Genomic DNA, 21879 nt, shown 5'->3' on the forward strand with positions numbered 1-21879 from the left:
GTGCATTAATTGTTACCCATACCTCCTGGAGATCAGCGTCCATAATCCCCTCAAGATGAAGATGGTACTGTAAAGGGTTCGCAATGACTGCCTTTAGGGAACCATAGCCATTTGTAGTCATATTCTGCTGCCAGATGTGGTGTCCTCATCTACTAAAGGACAGGACCAACTTGGGGAACTCTTGGTCACCGTGTTAAGCCTTTTTTTCTGAACCCATGACATAGGTTTGCTCAGGTTGCCAAGTACCTTCTGTTATCACTGAAGCTGATGCCTCAAATTTGCTATATAGTTGAAGCAGGTCTTGAACTTCTGATCTTCCTGCTTCTGTCTCCCAGGTGGTGGAATTGTGAGTGTATGCAATTCTGTGTGGTGCTAGAAATTGAACCTTGGGCTTCATGCGTGCCTGGCAACCACTCTATAAACTGAGCTACATTCCCAATCCCCTCATTATCTTTTTTTTTTTTTTTTTGCAAAAAACAGATTTATTTCATTTTATTAATGTGTGTATACGCATTTGTGTGAGGGTGCCTGTGAAGGCCAGAAGGGAGGTTGTATCCCCTAGAGCTAGAGGTTGTGAGCCACTTGATAGGAGTTCTGGGAACCAAACTCAGGTCCTCTGCAAGAGCAGCAAGCAATTCTAACCACTGAGTCATCTTTCTAGACCCCTACCCCTTATCATTTTAAAAGAAGGAACACTCTCAATTTCTACCAACTCTACCACTGTTACAGTTTGGATATGAAATGATTGTGTGAAGGGTCCTTGTGTTGGAGGCCAAGTCCTTAACTGACAGATCAAGTCCATTACCGAGGGACAATTGCATTATGAGGTCTTTGACCTGGTAAATGGATTAAGTCACTTGGTAGATGCATAATTCAATGGAGGTGGGTCTTACCTGGAGTCAAGTCTTCAGGGGCTAGATCTTGTTCTGGGCCTCTCTCTCTGGCTTTCTGCTTCCTGACAGACACAAAGTGTGCAGACTCTGCCACATTCTCCACCACCACCATGATGTTCTGCCTTGCCTCAGACCCAAAGCAATGGATCCAGCCGATCTCAGCCTGAATCCCCTGAAGCTGAGAGCTAACATAAATCTTTCCCGTTTAGGCTGTTTACACTGATTATTTTGTCACAGTGATGGCAGTCTATACAGCATACTTGATCTGATGTCATGAACCTTGCATACCTTAGCTCACTTACTGAATTCTATATTCTTTTATTATTATTATCATTTTTTAAAATTTTATAATTTAATTTTACATGTCAGCCATGGATTCCCCTGTCCTCCCTCCTCCTGCTCCCCCCACCCCTCGCCTTCCCCCAACCTACCCCTTATTCCCATCTCCTCCAGGGCAAGGACTGCCTTGGGGATTCAGCTCAGCCTGGTAGATTCAGTCCAGGCAGGTCCAGTCCCCTCCTCCCAGGCTGAGCCAAGTGTCTCATCATAGGCCCTAGGTTCCAAACAGCCAGCTCATGCACTAAGGACAGGTCCCAGTCCCACTGCCTGGGGGCCTCCCAAACAGTTCAAGCTAATCAGCTGTCTCACTTATCCAGAGGGCCTGATCCAGTTCCATGGGGCCTCCTCAGCTATTGGTTCATAGTTCCTGTGTTTCCACTAGTTTGGCTATTTGTCCCTGTGCTTTCTCCAATCTTGGTCTCAACAATTCTCGCTCGTATAAACCCTCCTCTTTCTCACGATTGGACTCCTGGAGCTCCACCTGGGGCCTGGCCGTGGATCTCTGCATCCACTTCCATCAGAGAGTTCTACCATGACAGTTAAAGGGCAAGATCTGTGTTGGATTTCTATGTACCATCCACCGTGGCAGACCCCGTATTGATATTCGATAAAGAAAGGAATGATGGTGAATGAGCAAGTCATATTAATTTCCAGTTGGTGTTTGGATTCTATTTGGCTTGTATGAAGTGAATTCTCAAAAGAGAAGCTATTGAATCAGACTTCATAAGGAAGGCTCTTCCAAGACTTCTCCTGTCTGATCCCACACTACTTCGAGACCCCCCAGGTTTTCAACTGGTAATTAACACAAGGCTAGTGAATTATTTTTACTGGCTCATAAATTAACCCTGTATAAGTATTAAGGAAGCAATAAGCCAGCACTCCGTCATCAGCCATGCTTTCCTTTTTGTTTATACAAGCTGAGGACTTTGGCTGCTATTTTTTTCTTTCCCCTCCAAGCATGATCAGGGAAACAGTAACAGGAACTCATCAGAATGAAATGTGTAAAAAGAAAAAAATGCACACATAACACAAGGTTATGTATTCCAAGATAGGTTTTGGCTAATCCGGTAAACTTGCAACAAGTTCTGCAAACAATGTATGTTTGCTTGGAAAAATAGAAAAAAAAAAAAAAGTTTGGCAGATGGCGCTGCGGGTAGCGGGTAAAGACCCTGTCTAGTACTAAAGCCTGAAGACAAGAGTTGGATCCCTGGATCCCATATGAAGGTGTAATGAGAGAACTGTCTCTACAAAGTTGTCCTCTGACTTCAACGTAAGTGCTGTGTCACTGGGGCCCCGCAGCATGTACACGAACACACACACACACACACACACACACACACACACACACACACACACACAGAGAGAGAGAGAGAGAGAGAGAGAGAGAGAGAGAGAGAGAGAGAGTAAAAATTTAAAGGTCAGAACCAACACCGTGTCTATGAATGAAAATATAAGGGCATCAGCATTTAAAACGATGCTAAGAAAATTGTATACAATAAATATACCCTTGGATTTAGAACCCCGAACTCAAATAACGTCGGTAAACTGAGATGGGATGAGTTGGCAAGCAGATCCACATTTGTCTTGGAAAAAAAAAAACAAAACAAAAAAAGCAACTAACAGCGACCCTGTATGCCTAGGGGGGCGTGACACACATTTTTTGGACAATTTGAATAAGGGGCTCGGTGCGTGCGCGCCATGCCTATTCCCGCTTCTGGCTCTTAGCACGCACGACTGGTTCCGGATTCCCGCACCGCGCTCCGCACCGGGCCAGCGGCTGCGGGCTGGGACGGCGCTTAGGGCTAGCGCTGATTGACCGGGCGCGCGGTCAGGTGACCCGAGGCGCCACGTTCTGGGAACCCGGCCCGCGGTCGCTTCCGAGGCAGGGGCAGGGCCGACCCGGGAGCCGTGAGGGACTGATCTCTCCCGGAACAAAGTTGCAGGGCCTGGGGGCCGAGGGCGCGCGAGCGACGAGGCGGCGGGAGCAGGGGGCGGCTCCGACCTGCGGGATCCACAGCTACTGGGCTGGGCTCTCCCTGCCGGAGACCCGAGCCTGGTTCCCGGGGTGGCGGGCTGACCGAGCAGCGCCCCACCCTCGCTCTCCAACAAAGGGGCCGGCGGCGGCCGCGGGGGAGGACCGGGAGGAGGAGCCGGAGCCGCGAGCAGCTCTCGCGCACAAAGTTGTGGAGTCGCCCTTCCCCGGAGGAGGGGAGCGGGCAGCGCCGGGCGCGGGATTTCTCCCGCCCAGGGCCGAGGAGGAGCCGCAGGCTCCCCGAGCCGATCGGGCGACCTCGGCGAGTGGTGCTCCATTTCTTTCGGGTCATTCCTGCAGACGGAAAACTCCAGCGCGCGCCTTACCCTGGTTAGCGTTTGGACTGTTTTGGTTTTGGCGGAACTACCGGGCAGGAAGATTGCACAAGTCAGGGGGCGTTTCCAATCGGGTGTCAAGTTTTTTCCCCCCCTCTTTCGGATCTTGTCTGACTTTCCACGTTTCATTTAAAAAAAAAAAAAAAGGAAAAGAAAAAACCAAAATCCTCGCATCGCCCAACGTAGGCTCCCGCACACCCGGCTTCCTGCGACCCGAACACGCCCAGAGGAGCCCTTGGGCCTCTGGGACTTGGCGAGCAGGTAAGCCCATGCATTATTGAGGCTCCGGGCTGTGTAATGTGACCGCAGTCCCCGAGGGAACGGGGCGGGGGCTGAGAGGAGGTGGGACCTTTCTGCGGTTCCTCCGCCCGGTCCAGAAATAGAAGCCGTAGCCAACTTCTGCACTTTCCCTGGGAGCTCAGCGCCCCCCTCCCGGGCGGGAGAGAGCTGGGATGAGAAGGTGGGAATCTGTACTTGTCGCCAAGGTCTCAAATTTCTCGGGCTGGTTCAGTGCTGTCGTCTGGTCCCTTCCTGAAGGGAGAGGGTGTCGCCTGTCCGTTCATCGCCCCGAGCGGGCTAGCAGGGCTAGCGATCTCCAAGAGGGGACGTGGCCTCTTTGGAGAGCCTGTCACACACCTCCGGTCCCAGGAAGGCGGGGCCCGGGCGGTGTCCCGGAGGAGAGGGTGGGGAGGGCGGTTGTGCGGTCGGAGGGTTGGGGAGCGCTTCCCTGCTGGCTGGGGGCGTGCTCGACCTCTGTGTGGTTGCTGCTCCCGAGGGTGGGGCCCCAGTGTGGCGAGATCGCCCGCTCTCTGCCAGCTAGCAGCTCTGGAGAGGCTGAAGGGGTAGGGGGTTACTTCATTGGTGCGCAGTCCCGGTCGCCTGCTTTTCCGGACTCTTGGCATCCCTTACTGCAACTGACAAGGTAATTCATGCCCCTCTTTGGCCTGGGTCTGAGATTCTCTCTCTCTGCTTGCCCAAGGCCACTCACAAAACCAACAAAGAACTAATTGTAGGCTGTGCAACTTTTAGAAGGCACATTGTTCAAAGAGACTTTTCAAGTCCCTAGATTCCGACGGTGTGGCGTTCCAGGGTTGCTTTCAAGGGGGAGGAAAAAATATGTGTGACCCCTAAGAGCCAGGGACTCGCCTTTTTGGAACCCTCAAATTAAAGCTCCTGGCTGTAATTCCGGGCTGCACTCTCTGGCGAGTCCCCGAGGGAGCATCCTTCATCCTCCTAGTCTTCAGATCACTTGGGGCACCACTATCTAGAGAGGTGGGCTTTCCAAGTGTTGTTTGAGAGGGTGCGCCTTGGCCAGAGCGCACGAATTCCAGACGAGACGGGATCGCCTGGATGACCAGGCACCAGCCTCATCCATTCCGTTGGAACTTGCCCTGGGCCTCTGAAGTCAGGCTGGACCCTCGGGGTCTGGCTGCTGGTGGGCGCCGGGGACTCAGCTTGCGGGTAGCATTGGGGCCTGCCAGAGCAGGAGGAATTCGAAGCTCGTGGGTCGTTCAGCCCGAGGACAAGGCTGTGAGGGGCGAGGGCCATTCGCGCTGAGGCCATCCCCCGCCCCCTTCACCAGCATTTATGAGACCTTTGAGATAGCTCTTTAGCTCTCCTTTGGGTGTTTATCCAAAATTTATTGTGCCTGTAAACAGCATTAATCACAGTGGTATTAACCTTCCCTGGAGCGCTTCCTAGTGTGAATGGCAGTTCTTGGCACTCAGCGGTTTCCTTTACAAGTGGAACAGCAAACTTGTTCCTCCGCTTCCCTCTCCACTATCTCCAGCATTCCTAGCTTTTGGTTACTAGCGAGCGAATTGTTTTTGCAAGGTTTAACAGCTTTCCGCCACGGCTGCACATGGTTGTATGTGCCTTCACGATGACACTTTTTGAATGTTGTATTTTCTCGAACTCTTGCCTGTAAAGCCGCCACTCCTGGCGTTCTTTGTAACAGAGAAGCATCAACCTTGAAGGAGGAACTGGTGCTGGCAGGTGGATGGGTAGGTGTCAGTAGGGGGACCTTTCGCTAAACTGTCATTTAGAGGGAAGAGACTGGACAGCAATTGTGTGGGGCGCCTAGCATAACCTCGCGGTCATTCACCCCTTGTATCTTCATTATCCACGTGGAGTGTGGTTTCTCCCATTCCATAGGTGTCTTTGTGACACACTGTTACTAAGGAAGCTTTGATTCTGTTCCCACAGCTAGTTATTGTAGCATTTTATTTATGTATTTTGAGACACATCTCATTAGGTGGCCCAGGCTGGCCTTGAATTTCTTGCTTCATCCTCCGAAGTGGCTTGGGCTATAGGTGTGTTCCAGCACACCTGGCTTGCACCTGGCAGTTTGGAAGAAAGTCTCCTTAAGTTTTCTTACTTAAACTGGAACTCCTGGGACATTAGTGGCAACAAGAGTTAGTGGCTGTGACATGTTTAAATGTCCGTCTTCTGTTAGTGTCTTCCCTGCTCATTCTTTCCAAGTTCCTTGACCATTTTTTTCTGTTACATTTTTGCAGTGTAGTAGGGATTTGCATTATCAAGAAGAGAAAGTTGGGAAAATTACCCCAAGGGAAATGGTAGAATCAAACATAATGAAGAAGCATTATTGGTCATATGCAAGTGAAAAGAAGGCCTGTTGTACAAGTTAACTTGATTCTTGAAAAGAAATTGGTGGGGGGGGGGGCATTGTTTTTTAAAATGGCTCAGTGGTTAAGAGACAGTCCAGGCTCACTTTCTTATGACCTTTTCTGGCCTCCTTGGGCACAAGGTACACGTATAAGGCACACATTCACACATAAATTAAAAAAAACCATTTTAAATATTTATCGTGTGTGTGAGAGGGAGCAAGTCTCATTGCACTCAGGCAGAGGTCACCAGGCTTAGCAGCAGGTGCCTTTTTAATAGAGTGGAGAAGTCTTTGAGAAGCTTTCATGTGTAGGTCCCTGGCTAAAACTAGTTGTAAAAGAGAGCCCTGGACTTGTCTCTCAAAGGAACTTGATTCCAGGAAAGAGAATTTTCCTTGGGCAACGGGGATTTTCCATAACAAAATGTCCATATGTTCTCTGAGCAAGATTTTGGGTCTCTAAAATATCAAGATACATGTAGGAGTTTAGTAAGTCTTTCACAGTTTTGTACTTCAAGATAGGGATATAAAAATCTATGATTATATTCTCTGGGAGAAGTTTGTTTTTGTTTATGTTTTGTTTTCTTCAGTCTCATGTAGCCCAGGCTGGCCTCAAACTTTCTGTACAGCAGGGGGTGGTTTTGAACTCTCGATTCTCCTGCCGGGGTTACTAGTCCACTTCTGGTAAAAACTGGTTGGCAAATGGCCAGGCTGCCAGCCTTTTTCTCTGGTCACTTTTGACTTTAATTTTGTTTGTTTTTGTAGTTCTGGGATCAAACCCAGAACCATGTGCATGCTGGGTAAGCACTCTATCACTGAATCACTAGGCTAGCCTGGGATTTTAGGGACCCTTTTCCCCACCTCTCTAGTGCTAGGATTATAGCTGTGAGTCATTACATCCAGGTCTGTAAATTCTTCTTTTTTATTGGTTTGGTTTTTTGAGACAGGGTTTCTCTGTTGTAGCCCTGGCTGTCCTGGAACTCGCTTTGTAGACAAGGCTGGCCTCGAACTCAGGGATCCACCTGCCTTTGCCTCCTGAGTGCTGAGATTAAAGGCATGTGCCACCACCACCCGGGTCTGTAAATTTTTAATAATCATAAAATCATATAAACATTTAAAAAGTTTTTTTTTTATTGTCCCATAAAGTCCGGGAGACTGATGAACCAATCTATATATTGAGAGGAAATGGTTCTTAAAGCTTTAACAATTTGCCAGTGTTCCTTTGCTTCAACTGCCTTAACTCGCTTTCTGCTATCATTAATGGACTCTGCTCGCTTCCTGACTTGCAGAAAGAGAAGTTATTATGCTGCATTATTATGTTTATATTTATAAAATAAAGTAATGCTGCATGCTACAGTGTTTGAATGTTAAATAATAGAACACAATACTGTTATACAAATACGAAATTTAAAATAACATTATAGTCATGATTCAATATTAGTTGAAAGAATTGAGGCTGGGGGCATGGCTCATCGGTTCAGAGCACTTCTTACTCTTGCAGAGGTGTCGGGTTCAGTTTCGAGCACCCACACTGGGTGGCTCACAACTACATGTAACTCCATTTCTAGGGAATGGAACATTCTCTCTGTCTTCCATGGGCATCAGGCACTTCCAGGTGCACAGACATACATGTAGGCACTCACATATGCACACACACACACAAAAATACTTTTAAAACAGAACCACTGAAGAACCTAGTGGTCCATTTCTACCTAGAAATAAACCCTAGTTCTGACATTGGTTTTTCATTTCTTCATCTGTGTTTCGGGTCTCCCACGGCAGCTCAGACAGACCTGGAACTCACAGCGATCATCTTACCTCAGGGCTTGCAGACACGAGCCTCCTTGTCTGACTCTGACACTCATTTTAATGTGTGGATTTGTATCCTTTTTATGCAGATTACTGTGTGGGTGTCTTGAGTATGATATTCCTAACTAATGACTAATTTAATTGGCATTGGGGCACTCATGAAAGGGCCAGGAAAGAGACGGATGCTGAACTTCAAACTGAACACTGCTCCTTTCTGGGAGTCGGAGCAGTATGGAACGGTACTCGCTGGCATTCTTGATGAATGGGTGCTACTACAAGGCAGATCTTCAGTTCTTTAGAACCTAAAGATGTTTCTCACAGTTACTGAAGATTGGATTGTTTTAGCTGAGTGGTACCTATATGCAGCAGAGTTGGTGTGATGAACCTTTCAGAATGAAGTCTGTATCAATGGGCAATATACGTCTATCTATATTTCTATATACCTACAATACATACCACCCTTGACTTGACCCGTATTTCCAGATGCTTTTGGTCCTTTTCCGTTATATGTATCAGAAGCAGCTTGCACTCAGCAAATCCAAATCACATTCATTATTTCTTCCTCTTTGTCCAATGCCAAAGTTTTCCTCAGCCCAGTGGATAGTCCATCTACTTCTGGATTGCCCAGTGCCAACTGAGCCACTCAGCACCCCAGGGTTCTGTATTTCTAATGCCCAGGCTGTTCCCAAGTCTTAGTGACCTCTTTATCTAATATCTAATATCATTTCCCGCCCACCATCTAATCTGTTGAGGCCACAATCACATACTGCCTGTCATATTAGTAATGTTATAATGGAAAGATTAGCATAATAGATACCCAGCTGCTCTTGCTTTATAATATTTGCTTCCTCTGCCTGTGTGTATCTTTGTATACACGCACATGCATTTCAATATAAATGCACAGATATTGAAGATATTGTCACACTTCATTGTTAAATATTTCATCATGTGTCTTCTACAATGGAAGATAATCTCCTCAACAACACTATTAATTATTCCTGAAGTTTAACATTGGTATATTAAGAATGCCTAAAGTAAACTCTGTAACTTTTTCTTTGAATATTCTGAATCCAAACCAGGATTGTATTTGGTGGTTAGGTCTCCTTAGTCTTGTTTAATCCACGGAGTTCCCTTTTCTGTAGGTAGTTTTGATTTGAGTGACATTGAGCACCCCCCCACCCCGCTCACGTATGTGTGTGTGTGTGTGTGTGTGTGTGTGTGTGTGTGTGTGTTAGTTTGGAGGCCAGAGATTGGCATAGTGAGTCTCCTTCCAATTTTTCCACCCTACTTTTGAAACAGGATCTTACCCCGAACCTGGGGCTCACTGATTGGCTGTGATCTTCCTGTTTCTAACTCTTAGTGATGGTATTACAGGCACATGCCACCACATACCTGCTTTTTTTTTTTTTTTTTTTTTTTTTTTGTCTTTTAATATTGGCATGGGGCATTGAAGTCAGGTTCTCAAACTTGTGCAGCAGGCTAGTTACCCAGGGAACCATGTTCTGTTCCCTAGTCCCTTTGTTTTGACACCCAGTTTGTCTGCCCATGATAAGACTCACGTCTGATATTCTGGCAGAGAAACTCTCTAGATGGTGTGCCGTGTTTTCTGCTGTCTCACATGATGCCCTGTTGATTCTTTGCCATGTTTGTTCACCGGTCAAGGTTGGGATTATTTTCCCCTCACATAGTAGTGTGCAAAAATTTCAAACACAGGGAAAGAGCTGAAAACTTTCCAGTCAGCCTCTCCTTACTCATGACCTAAGTTCTCTAATGAGCGCGCTGCTCTGTCCTGTAGTCCTCACTGGTTCCCACACGTCCGTCTGTCACTCTGGCCTCCTGACAAGTCACCGGTGTCCGAAGGCTTATGTCACCGCTGTGATGTCATTGTCCCCAGTCAGGTATCCAAGCCTCTCTCGGAATCTCCCTGTGTCTGCACCTTCCTTTCTCCCCTGTTCCCACAGAGATCCTTCCTCTCATCTGTCTGCTGTCCCAAAGCGACTGATGGCAGCCCTCCCAATCCTCAGTGTCGCTTCTACATCACATACCAAGCTCTTCTTTTTTTCTCTGCTTCCTGTTTTGACTAATTAACTTCTTCTCCTTGAAGGCTGGGCTTAAATGTCATTTCTTTAAGAAAGACTTCTCAGTGGCCCTGGGCAGGGCAGATTTGTTCACTTTATACCTTTACCACTTTGTTTCTCTTCCCTACTGTTGTTAACTCTCAGGGTTGTAACAAAGTAAGTCATTATATAATGAATCGCTTAGTATCTGTTAGGTTTAGCGTATGTGAGGCTCCTAGTGGATGAGGCTGTGTCAGATCCCCATGGCTGGGGTTCAGTGCCCTACATGGTAGATGTTCAGTAAATTTTTACTGGTTACTGTATATGACCTGTATTAGAATATATGGTGCTGGGAGATAGCTCAGTGGTTAAGGCGCTTGTCTCCCAATCCCAGCACCCATGCAAATGCCTGCCAGATGCAGCAATCCTTCTGTATCGCCGGCATGTGGAATGTGGCTTCAGGAGATCCCTGGTGTTCACCAAAAGGTCCTGCCTTAATGCCAAGGGTGGAGAGCAGCAGTTGGCCTCCACATGTACACACACATACATGCATGTCCATCCTTTCACATATGAACGGCCAGACATGGGCCAGAAGGAAAAAATAAGGAATATGTTTATGCATGTCTAGTCAATCTTTTCTCTTTTCCTCTTAGGTATTCATGCCAAGCTGGACCACTCTTCAGAGCTGACAATTTGCAGAAGAAGATTTGGGGAAGCCTTTGGATTACACTGAACCTCAGTCAAGATGGCCAAGTATGGGGACCTTGAAGCCAGGCCCGATGATGGGCAGAATGAATTCAGTGATATCATTAAGTCCAGATCTGGTGAGTAATGGAAGCTCCCGGGGCGGCTCTTTCTGCCTAGACTGTGTGGAAGACAGATTTCTTGGCTTGTGTGGCGGCATTGTTCTTGCGAGGCAGACTTCTCCCGAGAAACTCAGATCTGCCCAGTGACCGTTGCAAAGGCGACCTGCCGTCTCTGCGTGGCCTGTCTTGCTTCCTCAGTCTCCTTTTGTTGCCTTGTGTGTAGAGCAGCATTACTGGAGAAGGGAACCGCCTGCAGCCTAGTGTTGCTCAGTCATGATGTCAGTAAGATGTACAAACACAGGCGGACATGGTCCCTTACTTCCCGAAAATGGAAGAGAATCACATGATAAGAGAAGTGAATACCATAGTGTCTGGAAGAATGGTCTTGTGGTGGGAGTCCATTCCCATGTGCCCACCTAACCACGTTGCTCTTGGAGGCCACTGCTGGAATGTGACCTTGTTCCTTTTTGAAATGTCAACTTCTCAAGGCACAGTTTCCCCCATCTGATCAGATCAGCCAGACTAAGACAGAGGAATGATTTTCATGTGAACATTTGGATAGGATGTCTTTGGACGCCACCCCTCCCCTATCTTACTATTATATAACTGCTGCTTTTCAATTCTGGTTCCTCACATGAATCAACTGGGGAGTTGTTTTTTTTTTTTTTTCCCCACAAATGCAGATGTGTTGGCTCCATTCCAAATGTACTGCATGAAAATTTCTGAATTTTTAAAAAGCTTCAAATATGATTTCGAGACAGGCTCAAAGGGGAGATATTTTTGAGCAAGTAGGGCCTTCTGAGCTCTTCAAATTATGTCGAGCTCTGTCTTGGCTGTGAACATTGTCCTTTAGTAACTCCAGCATTACGAACATTATATCTAGCATCACTTTTAAAAACAACAACAACAACAGCTGGAACTCAAAGGTGATTTTTTTTTTTTTTTTTTTTTTGCTGTGGGAAATGTCCTTGCGTTATGGAAGGGCACATTTCTTATTTGAAACTGCCAAAGTATGTGCAGGAAATGTGATCTCAGTAGGAGATGCATTTCCCTTCATGATGCCGGTGGTGCTGGGTTGGTAAAGTGTCTGGCTGCTAGAGATTTGGCGGTGAGTGTGCAACGACTGTAGTAGCTTGAGGACTCTTTGGAAGGTGCCATCGGCACATCCTGTGATGTGTGGACTGCAAAGTGTACTCTGAGGAGGTTGTGTTCTTCTACATTTCACTTCAAGGGTACAGAATTCGTATTTAGAAACGTGTAAAGTGATAGGAGAGGGGAAGAGAGACCGTTGGGTATCTCCGTATGTCTCATAGTCTATGAAGATGAGTGATCCTTAGTTCCATTCTGACTCCACCTCTATTACATGAAGACCTCGGATTTGGGGCTAGGGAGGTAGCTCCGTGGATAAAGTGATTGCCGCAGAAGCCTGATGATCTGAGTTCAATCCTCAGAACCCCGGTAAAGAAAGGTAGAAGGAGAGAACTCACTCCACAGACTTCCTTCCTTCCATACGTGCACAGTGGCATGTATGTGCCCACACATACACAATAATAATAAAATAGATTAAAAAATAAAGACCTTAGACATTGATCACTGGTTCTCTGGCTTTGTCCACTAAAGAACAGTTATTATGGAAAATTTTAACTTCTACAGTATATGCTGAGTATTCATACTTCCAAACCATTCCTTAAATGTAAAATGACTATTTATAAAGGCTAATAAACACTTCTGGGGTATAATTTGTTACAGTATATACTTTTTGGTATATACTTTAAAAAACATCATTCATTTGTGTGTGCATGGGAGATGGGGTGTCCATGCCACGGCAGGCCTGTAGAGGTCAGAGGACAACTTTTGGGTGTCCACCCTGCTCATTCAGGGGATTGAAGTCAGGTTGCATAGTTTGTTGAGCCATGATGCTGACCCAATGTACTGCTTTTTTAAGAAAGACATATCAACTGGTTGAGTAATTCTGTTTGTAGAGTTTCTTTCTAGGCAGTAGATATACATGTACATTTCAGTTGACTGCAGTACTGTTTGTAATGGGAAAAAATGGGAAATACCATAAAAATCCAGCTTGGGTGTGAGTGAGGTTGTTGTTGCCTAGAGTGTTTAGAAGTGATCACCAGTTCTAAGGTTGTTGCTATTTTATTTAAAACCCATGTTCTCAGTCAAGGGACTCTAGAAATAGCAGTGAACTTACTGTTTCTTTCCTGGGAACGCACAGCTGCGTAGATTACACAGAATCACTGAGGAGATAATTAAGTTAGAGTACATGATAAATTAGATACATGTTCCTAAAAAGTGATATTGATGTGTGTGTGTGTGTGTGTATGTGAGTGCATATAAATATTATCAACATGGAAGATGCCATTGATATATTATTAAATGGTTGTGATACAGGAAGCTACTGATGTGAAAAGTATCTTTTGAAAGATGGCTGGTGGGAGCTGGCCTATGGCTCAGTGGTTAGGAGCACTTGTTGCTGTTGCAGGGGACCTGTGTTCATTCCCAGCACCCATATGGTGGCTTTTCATTCCCAGGACCCATGTGATGGTTCACAACTCAATCTCAGGGTAGGCGATGCTCTCTTATGACCCCTGAGGACACCAGGCACACACATAGTACACATACATACGTGCAGGCAAAACACTCATACACATAAAATAACAAAATAAATAAATCTAAAATAATTTGTTGGCCATGGTGGCACACCTGTTGTCTTATCACTTGGGAGGCTGGGGCAGGAGGATTTTTAGTTTGAGCCAGCCTGGGCTACATTATGAGATTCTGCCGACAGAGAGAGAGAGAGAGAGAGAGAGAGAGAGAGAGAGAGAGAGAGAGAGACAGACAGACAGACACAGACACAGACACAGACACAGAGAGACACAGAGACAGAGAGAGAGAATAAAAAAGATGTGAAATACACACCTAAATCTTCTTGGTATTTGCAATAATTCCTTTTCTTACTGTCCACATGTGTTTTCCAAAGCTGCTTAATGAACCTGTATTATTTAGTTCTTAGTATTTTTAAAAACTCAAATTGCTTGTAGTGTTTTAATGCCAGTGTTATGATGATGTTCCCCTCCCCCCTTTAGTGGCACCTACTTCAAAAAATGATGAAAATTTAGCTGCTGCATAGCTGAGATATGAATCACATTCCTTTGGCTGGATTATGTTGCAAAAGCTGGCAGATAAATTTGGATTTGAATGAGCCTGTGAGTCATCTTGCTTTCTGGAAGGCACGTTCTCAATTTTTGTTTAGGGCAAATGCTTAGTGTACAGTGGCATTATCTCAGGGTACCCTGAAGTTTACAAATTATCAAGAGACTTTTAGAAGTCTAGATTAAATAGTAGGAATGAACTATGCAGTAAATACATTTAATGATTCCCATTGGATTCCTTCCTTCTTTCCTTCTTTCCTTCTTTCCTTCTTTCCTTCCCTCCCTCCCTCCCTCCCTCCCTCCCTCCCTCCCTCCCTCCCTCCCTCCTTCCTTCCTTTTTTTTCAGTTTTTAAGAAGGAATATGTATTTGCTGGGCACCTGTTGCTTGCCTGCAACCCCAGCATTTGGGAGGTGGAGACAGGAGGATCAGGAGTTCAAGTCCAGCCTTAGGTACATAAAAAAGAAAATCACACTACTTGGGAGCCAGCCTGGGCAGTTTAGTGAAATCCTAGGTCAAGGAACCATCCATGCCTCCTACAAAAGAATATTTTCCTATTGGAGAATTAAAAACCTGACATAAAATTGAGAATTTCATGCATGCATATGATGTTCTTTGATCAAATCTACTCCCAATTCCTTCCCCTGCAATTCTGCACCTCTCCCTACCAGTTTCATGAGCTCTTAAATTTTTTCTTTTTTTCGTGTGTGTGTGTGTGTGTGTGTGTGTGTGTGTGTGTGTGTGTGTGTGTTTTGGTTTGGTTTTTTGGAGACAGGGTGTGGTGGCTACTTTAATGTGAACTTGACACAGGCTAGAGTCATTTTTTTTTTTTTTCCTAGACAGGGTTCCTCTGTGTAGCTTTTGGAGCCTGTCCTGGAACTCACTTTGTAGTCCAGGCTGGCCTTGAACTCACATAGATTCACCTGCCTCTGCCTCCCAAGTGCTGGGATTAAAGATGTGCACCACCACCGCCACCCGGCAGCTAGAGTCATCTTAAGGTAGGGAACCTCAATTGAGAAAATGCCTCCATAAGATCCAGCTATAGGGCATTTTCTTCATTAGTGATTGACGGAGAAGGGTCCATTGTGGGTGGTGCCATCCCTGGACTGATAGTCCCGGGTTCTATAAGAAAGCAGGCTGAACAAGCCATGAAGAGCAAGCCCATAAGCAGCACCCCTCCAAGGCCTCTGCATCAGTTCCTGCCTCCAGGTTCCTGCCCTCTTTGAGTTATTTCCTTGACTTCCTTCAACGATGTGGAAGTCTAAGCCAAATAAACCCTTTCCTCCCCAACTTGCTTTTGGTCATGGTGTTTCATCACAGCAATAGTAACCCTAATTAAGACATAGAGTCTTACCTTGTAACCCTGGCTGGCCTGGAATTCACTGTGTAGACCAGGCTGGCCTCAAACTCACAGATATCCACCTCCCTTTGCCTCCTGAGCTGGGATTAAAGGCATGCACCACCCCACCACATCCAGCCTCTATTTTTTTAAAGCAGGTCTTTGAGGATTTCATACAACATGTTTTGGTCATATTCACCCTCTTCTCAGACTTCTCCCAGATCTACCCTTCCTTCCCTATCCACCCAAATTTGTATCCTTTTTTTTTTTTTAAATTCACTGAATCCAGTTTGTGTTTCCTGTATACTCTTGAGTGGCTATCCACTGGATGGCTTGGTTGACCTAGCAGGGATGTGGTAGTCTGAATGACAATGGTTCATATGTTTGAATACTTGGTCCCTAGTTGATGAAACTGTTGGTTCCCATGTCAACAACACACATCTACTTAGGACCTTACTCACTCCTTACAACTAAATTATCAAGAGTGGATACTGAAATAGTATAAAGAGCAAAAGCCACACACTTATTTGTGGTTGCAGTACACAACTTGAGGGTTGTGGCTGTCGGTCACTTTGTAGAGTGCTGGCCTACATGCATGAGGCCTACATTCAATCCTCATGGACAAATACACTAGTTGTGGTCCACACCTGTCATCCCAGTGCTCAGAAGGTGGATACAGGAGGATCAGAAGTTCATGGGCATCTGAAGCCTGTCTTACTGCATGAGACCTTGTCCTAAAACCCAGCAAACCAAACCAAAAAACCCATCCCTCCACCCAATAAAAAACAAAACAGAAAAAAGAACCGGACTAGAAACCACTTGTCTACTGGGTTCGGGTTTGGGGTTGCTGACAGTCTACTGCTGAAGCACTTGTGATAAGCTTGTCATTAGGGCCTATGATATTGACAGCATAATCTGTGCAAGGTGGGAAGCTTAAGAGGTTTATGAAGATTTTGAAGACAGTAGACTGATAATTTCTAGGGGTGTGTGGCCAATGGACTTCTCTTTGGAACATCATGAAATATGAAATAATAGGCTGGACATGGACACACACACACACACACACACACACACACACACACACACACACACAATCTCAGTGCTCAGGAGGCAGAGGTTGGCAGTTCTCTGTGAATTCCAGGCTTCATAGTGAGTTCCACGTGAGCTAGTTAGTGCTACAAAATGAGAGATCCCGTCTCAGAAAAGAAATAAGGATAAAACATGGTTCTCGTTGCATATAAAATCGAAGACCATCCTCACTGCTTTTAGATTTGGTCAGTGGCTAACATTTATTAAAGTTTGTGATGTTGGATGAAGACTCACCTCTACTTGGTCACAAGGATGTTGAGAGATTTAGCCTGGAGAAGGGCAGACTCTTGGCCCTGGACAGCGCATGTCAGAGAACATATGAGAGACCCTGTTTTAAAACTCAAAGTGTCAGTGGTGAAGAGTGTTTGATGCTCTTCCAGAGAACCCTACTTCGGTTATCAGCACTCATGTTGGGCAGCTCACGACTGCCTGTAACTCTAGCTCTAGAGTGTCTTCATACCCTCTCTGGCCTTAGCACAGGTGACATACATGTACACATACATGTAAATGAAAAGAACCATAAAGGAACCATTAAACAAAAACAAAAAAGTCAAACTAAAGAAACTCAGTTATGACAGTTTTATCATTTTCCTTTACCCCATGATTTTTTTTTTTTTTTTTTAAGACAGGCTCACTGTGTAGTCCTGGCTGTCCTGGAGCTCTCTAATTAGACTAGGTTGGCCTCGAGCTCACAGAGATCTGCCTGCCTCTGCTTCCTAAGTGCTAGTGCTGGGACTAAAGGTGAGCGCCACCACCTCCTGGGTTCTCATCTAATCCTGGGTTCTAATTGTTGAGGAAATTAGAGCGCCCATGCTAACCCATGCTTGTGACTGGGCTACCCTGCTTCTCCTGCTGGCATCTTAATGCTGATGCTAATTCCTGCATTTTACAGTTACCGTCTTACACTTACTGGGGGCAGACACAGTGGCAAGAGGTCAGCCCTCACAGCTGCTCCTTCACCGAGGGCACTCAAAAGCCACACAGAAGTCGTTAGTTACACTAGTCTTTTTTTTTTTTTTCTATTTCAGTAGGGCCTACCCAGGTGTCTTTGCTCATGTCTCTTTTCTTCATCCCTGTCTGGTTCCCTGTCATTCTGATCAAGGCTTCTATACAGCCTTCACTGAGTGACTTTCTCTGTTGAAAGTTTGAAAGTCTTGGTTGTCCCCCCCCCCCCCGCCCCCGCCTGCCCCCCCCCACCCCTTTTCTTTCTGTATTTATTTGAGAAAAGGCCGTGCTTTATATCTAAGTCTGATCCTCCTGTCTCAGCCTCCCAAGTGCTGGTGTGACTGCGGCGCACACCGCACCCTGCTTAGTCACCCTGTACCGTATCACTGCCTGTGATTCCCCTTCTCACTATCTGGTACTTTGTTGGCATTAGGCACATGTTGATAGCCTTCCCAGTCGAGTTCAGCTCCATGTGCGTGAGGAACCAGTACACCTCTGGCACCAAGCCTGGTGCCTATTTGATTACAGCTGAGTCATAAGTACGTACCCAATGGAAAGGGTTCCACAGCTTGGAAGTGCAGGAGCTGGGATTTGAACTCAGGTTCAGATCGGACTGGGGAAACCCCGAGTCTGACCTCTGCCTAGTCCGTCCTCTTGTTGACAAGGCATTTTATCCTGTGGCTGCTGGGAAGGTCATCATTTCGTGCCCATCTCTGTTCCTGCATTTGCCCTGTGTTAATTGCATGTATGTGTCCTTTCTGTCTCTTCCTTGCTACCGACTGAGGGTGACCCTGGGCTGAAATCTGGAGCTGCCTTGGTTCCCTGGTGGCGGCGTAGCCCACATAAGAGATAGGACCTGCTGCTCCTTGGCTTGCCTTCAGTTTTAGCTCTGTTCTGTCATTCTCTTCCGGGAGTTGACAAAGAGGAAAAGACTGGAGGACAGACAGTCCTTGGGGGGGAAGATGAGAGACGAATACTCTCCTCTGACGTGAATGCTCTTTCTCTCTTTCTCTGATGGCTCTTCAAGGCTTTCAACTGGCTGGCAAAAAAGGGTAGGATTTCAGATGCACTGACATTTGGCACAGGGTAGGCCCTGATCTGGTGCCCAGAGAGGTAACTGTTCTGTGGAAAGAGCTGTTTGAGATGTGGGGGGGAGGGCAGAGGAGTCCTTGAAACAAAAAGAAAGCAAATTTCTTTTCTGATGGTTAAACCATGTTACATTATAGCAAGCTTACTGAAAATGTGCCCTGTGATGTCTAGGGTAAATTGTAGTTACCTAACAAGGTCCAGTGGGAGGGGAAGGATGGGGAGGTTGGCTTTCTCTTTTGATCTTTTGGAATGTTTTCTTTAGACAACACAGTGGCCAAACTGGATTTAGGGAATGGGTGGTCTGCATTAAAGTTGTTTTTTGTTTGTTTGTTGTTGTTTTCATTTAAAGTCATATCTGTGAAGGATTTTTCTCCACGGTTTAAGGGTCTGTGAAAAACAGTTCATTGCTCCTCCTGAAGCTTCCTTAATTGGAATACCTGTGCTTTGAAGGGAAGCCTTTCAGCAGGCTTGTTTTTTTCCAGGAGCCCTTGGGACTTGTGGTAAGGGACAGACAGGGACCCTGCTGGAAATTCAACTCTGTTAGAGGACACAATCCTTGTACCTGGCAAAAGTCTTGCCTGTGTTACCACCTCACGAGACTGAGGAGGAGTGATCCTAAGACTTGTTTGTGCCAATAGCATTTTCATGAATTGGGTCTGTGGCTGGGGAGGCTGGAGTGGAGATCAGCTCATGACTTGGAAATTGGGCTGGCTGGGAACTAACCTAGCCAAGGCAGTGTGCTCATTATATGGACAGGACAGAAAACTCAATTTGATTGAACCTTATTTGAACCCAGGAGTTTGAATTAGATGCTGATACGATGGTTTTCCTGGGAACAAGGCAACATGCGTGGTCATGTAGGCAGTTGTAAACACTAGTTAAAATTTAATCTAAAGCAATGGAGACCGGGATGCAGGTGGCTCGATTCTCTCCGCTCGTAAACTGTGTGGAGAAATAAGCACTTACCATGTTATTGTTTTGATATTTGTTGTGTTAGGTCGGAACTGCTTACTAGGAGCTACACTCGATTCAGTAGTGGAAATGTGAGCCAGTGAGAGTTTTTGTGTATGTATGTGTACGTGTGGGCAAGTGCATAGGGACCAAAGGACAACCTCGCCTGCTGTTTCTCAGGAACTGTCAACATCTTTCTTTGTTTAAGAAGGTCTCTCGCTGGATTGGAGCTCCGGCTGGCTCCTGGGAGCCTGGCTGGCCATTGCATACCAGGGATCCACCTGTTCCCATCTCCTTAGTTTTAGAATTGTAAACATACCACCATACCTGGCATTTTTGTTTCTTCTTAGGCTTTTGGGGTCAAAACTCAGGTCCAAATGCTTGCAAGGCAAGCCCTTCACTGACTGAGCAGCAGTATAATGTAGATTAACTCTTGAGATGGTAGCTCGCCGCTGTCCCAGCCATGGAACCCGGTTTCTTTCCCTCTGCCCTTCGCTTCCTCCACTCTCAGGTTGACATTAGTTAGGGCTTCCTCGGAGTTCTCTGCTCTTTGCGCTTGTGTCTTTGAATCCTCAAATCTCTAACGTTTGTTTCTGTACCGTGGGGCCACTTCAGCAGAGGCAGGCTTGCATGGCGCGGCTCACGCCTGAATTGTTTTCCTCCGATCCTGTGCCAGCTGGGATTCTGGCTCCGTGTGGTACAGCCTCTTAGCAGTTTTGCAAACTCAAGGTCTGTTATATTATTATTATTATTTAGCATCTATTTTGGTGTATGTGTGTGTGCCCATGTGTGTGTAGGTATGTGTTTCAGAAGACAGCTCATGGGAATGGTTTTCTCCTCTCACCATGTGGGTTCTAGGGATAGAAATCTGGCGATCAGATTTGGGGATGGTAAGGGTCTTTACCAGCTGAGCCATCTTGTCAGCCAGGAAATCTAATTTCATACATATATATGAAATTATATATGTATACACACACATATATATATACAGAATATATGTATATATGTGTATATATAATGTATATATGCAGTCACTCCCGTCAAAGCTGTGTAGCTCCATGACACAGCAAACACAAGAGTAGCCTGTCATGTATGAGTATTTTCACATGAACCTTCTTTTGGTGTACAGCTGGCTAGGAATTCTTATTTGTTCAGTTCAGTCATTTATAAACTATCTTGTGTTAGTTACAACATCCCCCCCACACCTCCCACCCCCACCCAAAGAATAAGGTCCTGGGATGGGTGTGGTGTCCCATGCCTTTCATTCCAGCATTCAGGAGGCAGAGGCAGGTGGATCTCCTTAAATTTGAAAGCTGCCTGGTCTGGTCTACATAGTGAGTGTGAGGTCAGCCAGGGTTACACAGAAAGACTCTATCTAAAAAAAAAAAAAAAAAAAAAAAGAGACAGGACCTTTATAGCAGAGAAATCTAGTTAAAAATAGGATTTGGGACTTGGTATATCTGAAGTGATAGAGCTGGAATGGACAGCCTTACTTGCTGCCCTTTCACACGTCCTATCAATGCTCTGCATATAATTTAAAAGGTTTTGTTTTCTTACTACGATTTTGCGCTACAATATTTATGTGAAGGAAATTATAGGGGAGATATATATTTTTTGAGACTGATAGACCCCGTCAAGGCCGCCTGTGAATCACATTATTTCAAGTTAATTCTGTAATGACATAGATTTTTATGGTTGTGCTTTTGTTTTGAACACTGACTGGGCTCTGAGCTCCATCCAGGCTGTGTGTCAGAGTCGCCCTCCTGGATTCTGACTCAGGAATTTCCACAAGCCCCGAGGGTTTTTCCTTCCTAGTGATTTGGCTTAGCGCTGAGAGACCCAGCCTTAAAGTGAGAGTGGCCGGAATTCCCAGGAGCAAGGAAAGTGAGTCAAACGTTGTTTATTTTTACTTAGAAACATTTCCTGGTAAACAGTTTTAAAAGGTAATGGTTTTCATAATATTGGACTTTATTTATTTGATGCCTCATATAATTTGGAGTTTGGGCTGTGCTGAGAGGAGGTAAAACATGGGAAAGTGGGTCACCAGGTGGTGATGAATGCTGCTTTGAGATCCTGTGACATTTGAACTAGAAATGTCCCACCCAAATACTGAGTGTCCGGGTGCTGTTTCTTCATAGGCTCCTGAGTCATGCTTTAGAATAGTTTACCTCTTCCTTCTGGAAGCCTCACAACTTGCTTGGAACTCCTTCCTTTTGCCCGAGTGCCTGCACATTGAGTGAGTGCTCTGGTCACTTCCTTGTGAAAACTCAAAATTATACTTTCTCCTTTTCAGACAGAGTCTCACTATTTAGTTCTGGTTGTCCCGGAGCTCGCTTTGTAGACCAGGTTGGCCTCAAACTCAGAGATTCTTCTGCCTTTGCGTTCCCAGTTCTGGCACTATGGGTTGTAA

General features: G+C 45.8%; 1 protein-coding gene across 3 annotated transcripts in view; it reads left to right on the forward strand.

Moving 5' to 3' along the window:
* The first annotated feature begins 3724 nt into the window (after positions 1-3724).
* The window catches only part of Utrn (utrophin), a 507746-nt gene continuing 489591 nt past the window's right edge, over positions 3725-21879 (forward strand). The window contains exons 1-2 of one of the 3 annotated variants that reach the window (XM_076552746.1): positions 3725-3860; positions 10742-10912. In XM_076552746.1, coding sequence (XP_076408861.1) covers positions 10834-10912 — 79 coding nt within the window. In that variant the 5' untranslated portion in view covers positions 3725-3860; positions 10742-10833. Of the gene's footprint in view, positions 3861-3923; positions 4060-4305; positions 4522-10741; positions 10913-21879 lie in introns of those variants that run through there. The other 2 variants (XM_076552748.1, XM_076552747.1) reach the window with 2 other exon arrangements.

This window comes from Peromyscus maniculatus, chromosome 16 (genome assembly GCF_049852395.1).
Source record: "Peromyscus maniculatus bairdii isolate BWxNUB_F1_BW_parent chromosome 16, HU_Pman_BW_mat_3.1, whole genome shotgun sequence".
Classification (NCBI taxonomy): domain Eukaryota; kingdom Metazoa; phylum Chordata; class Mammalia; order Rodentia; family Cricetidae; genus Peromyscus; species Peromyscus maniculatus.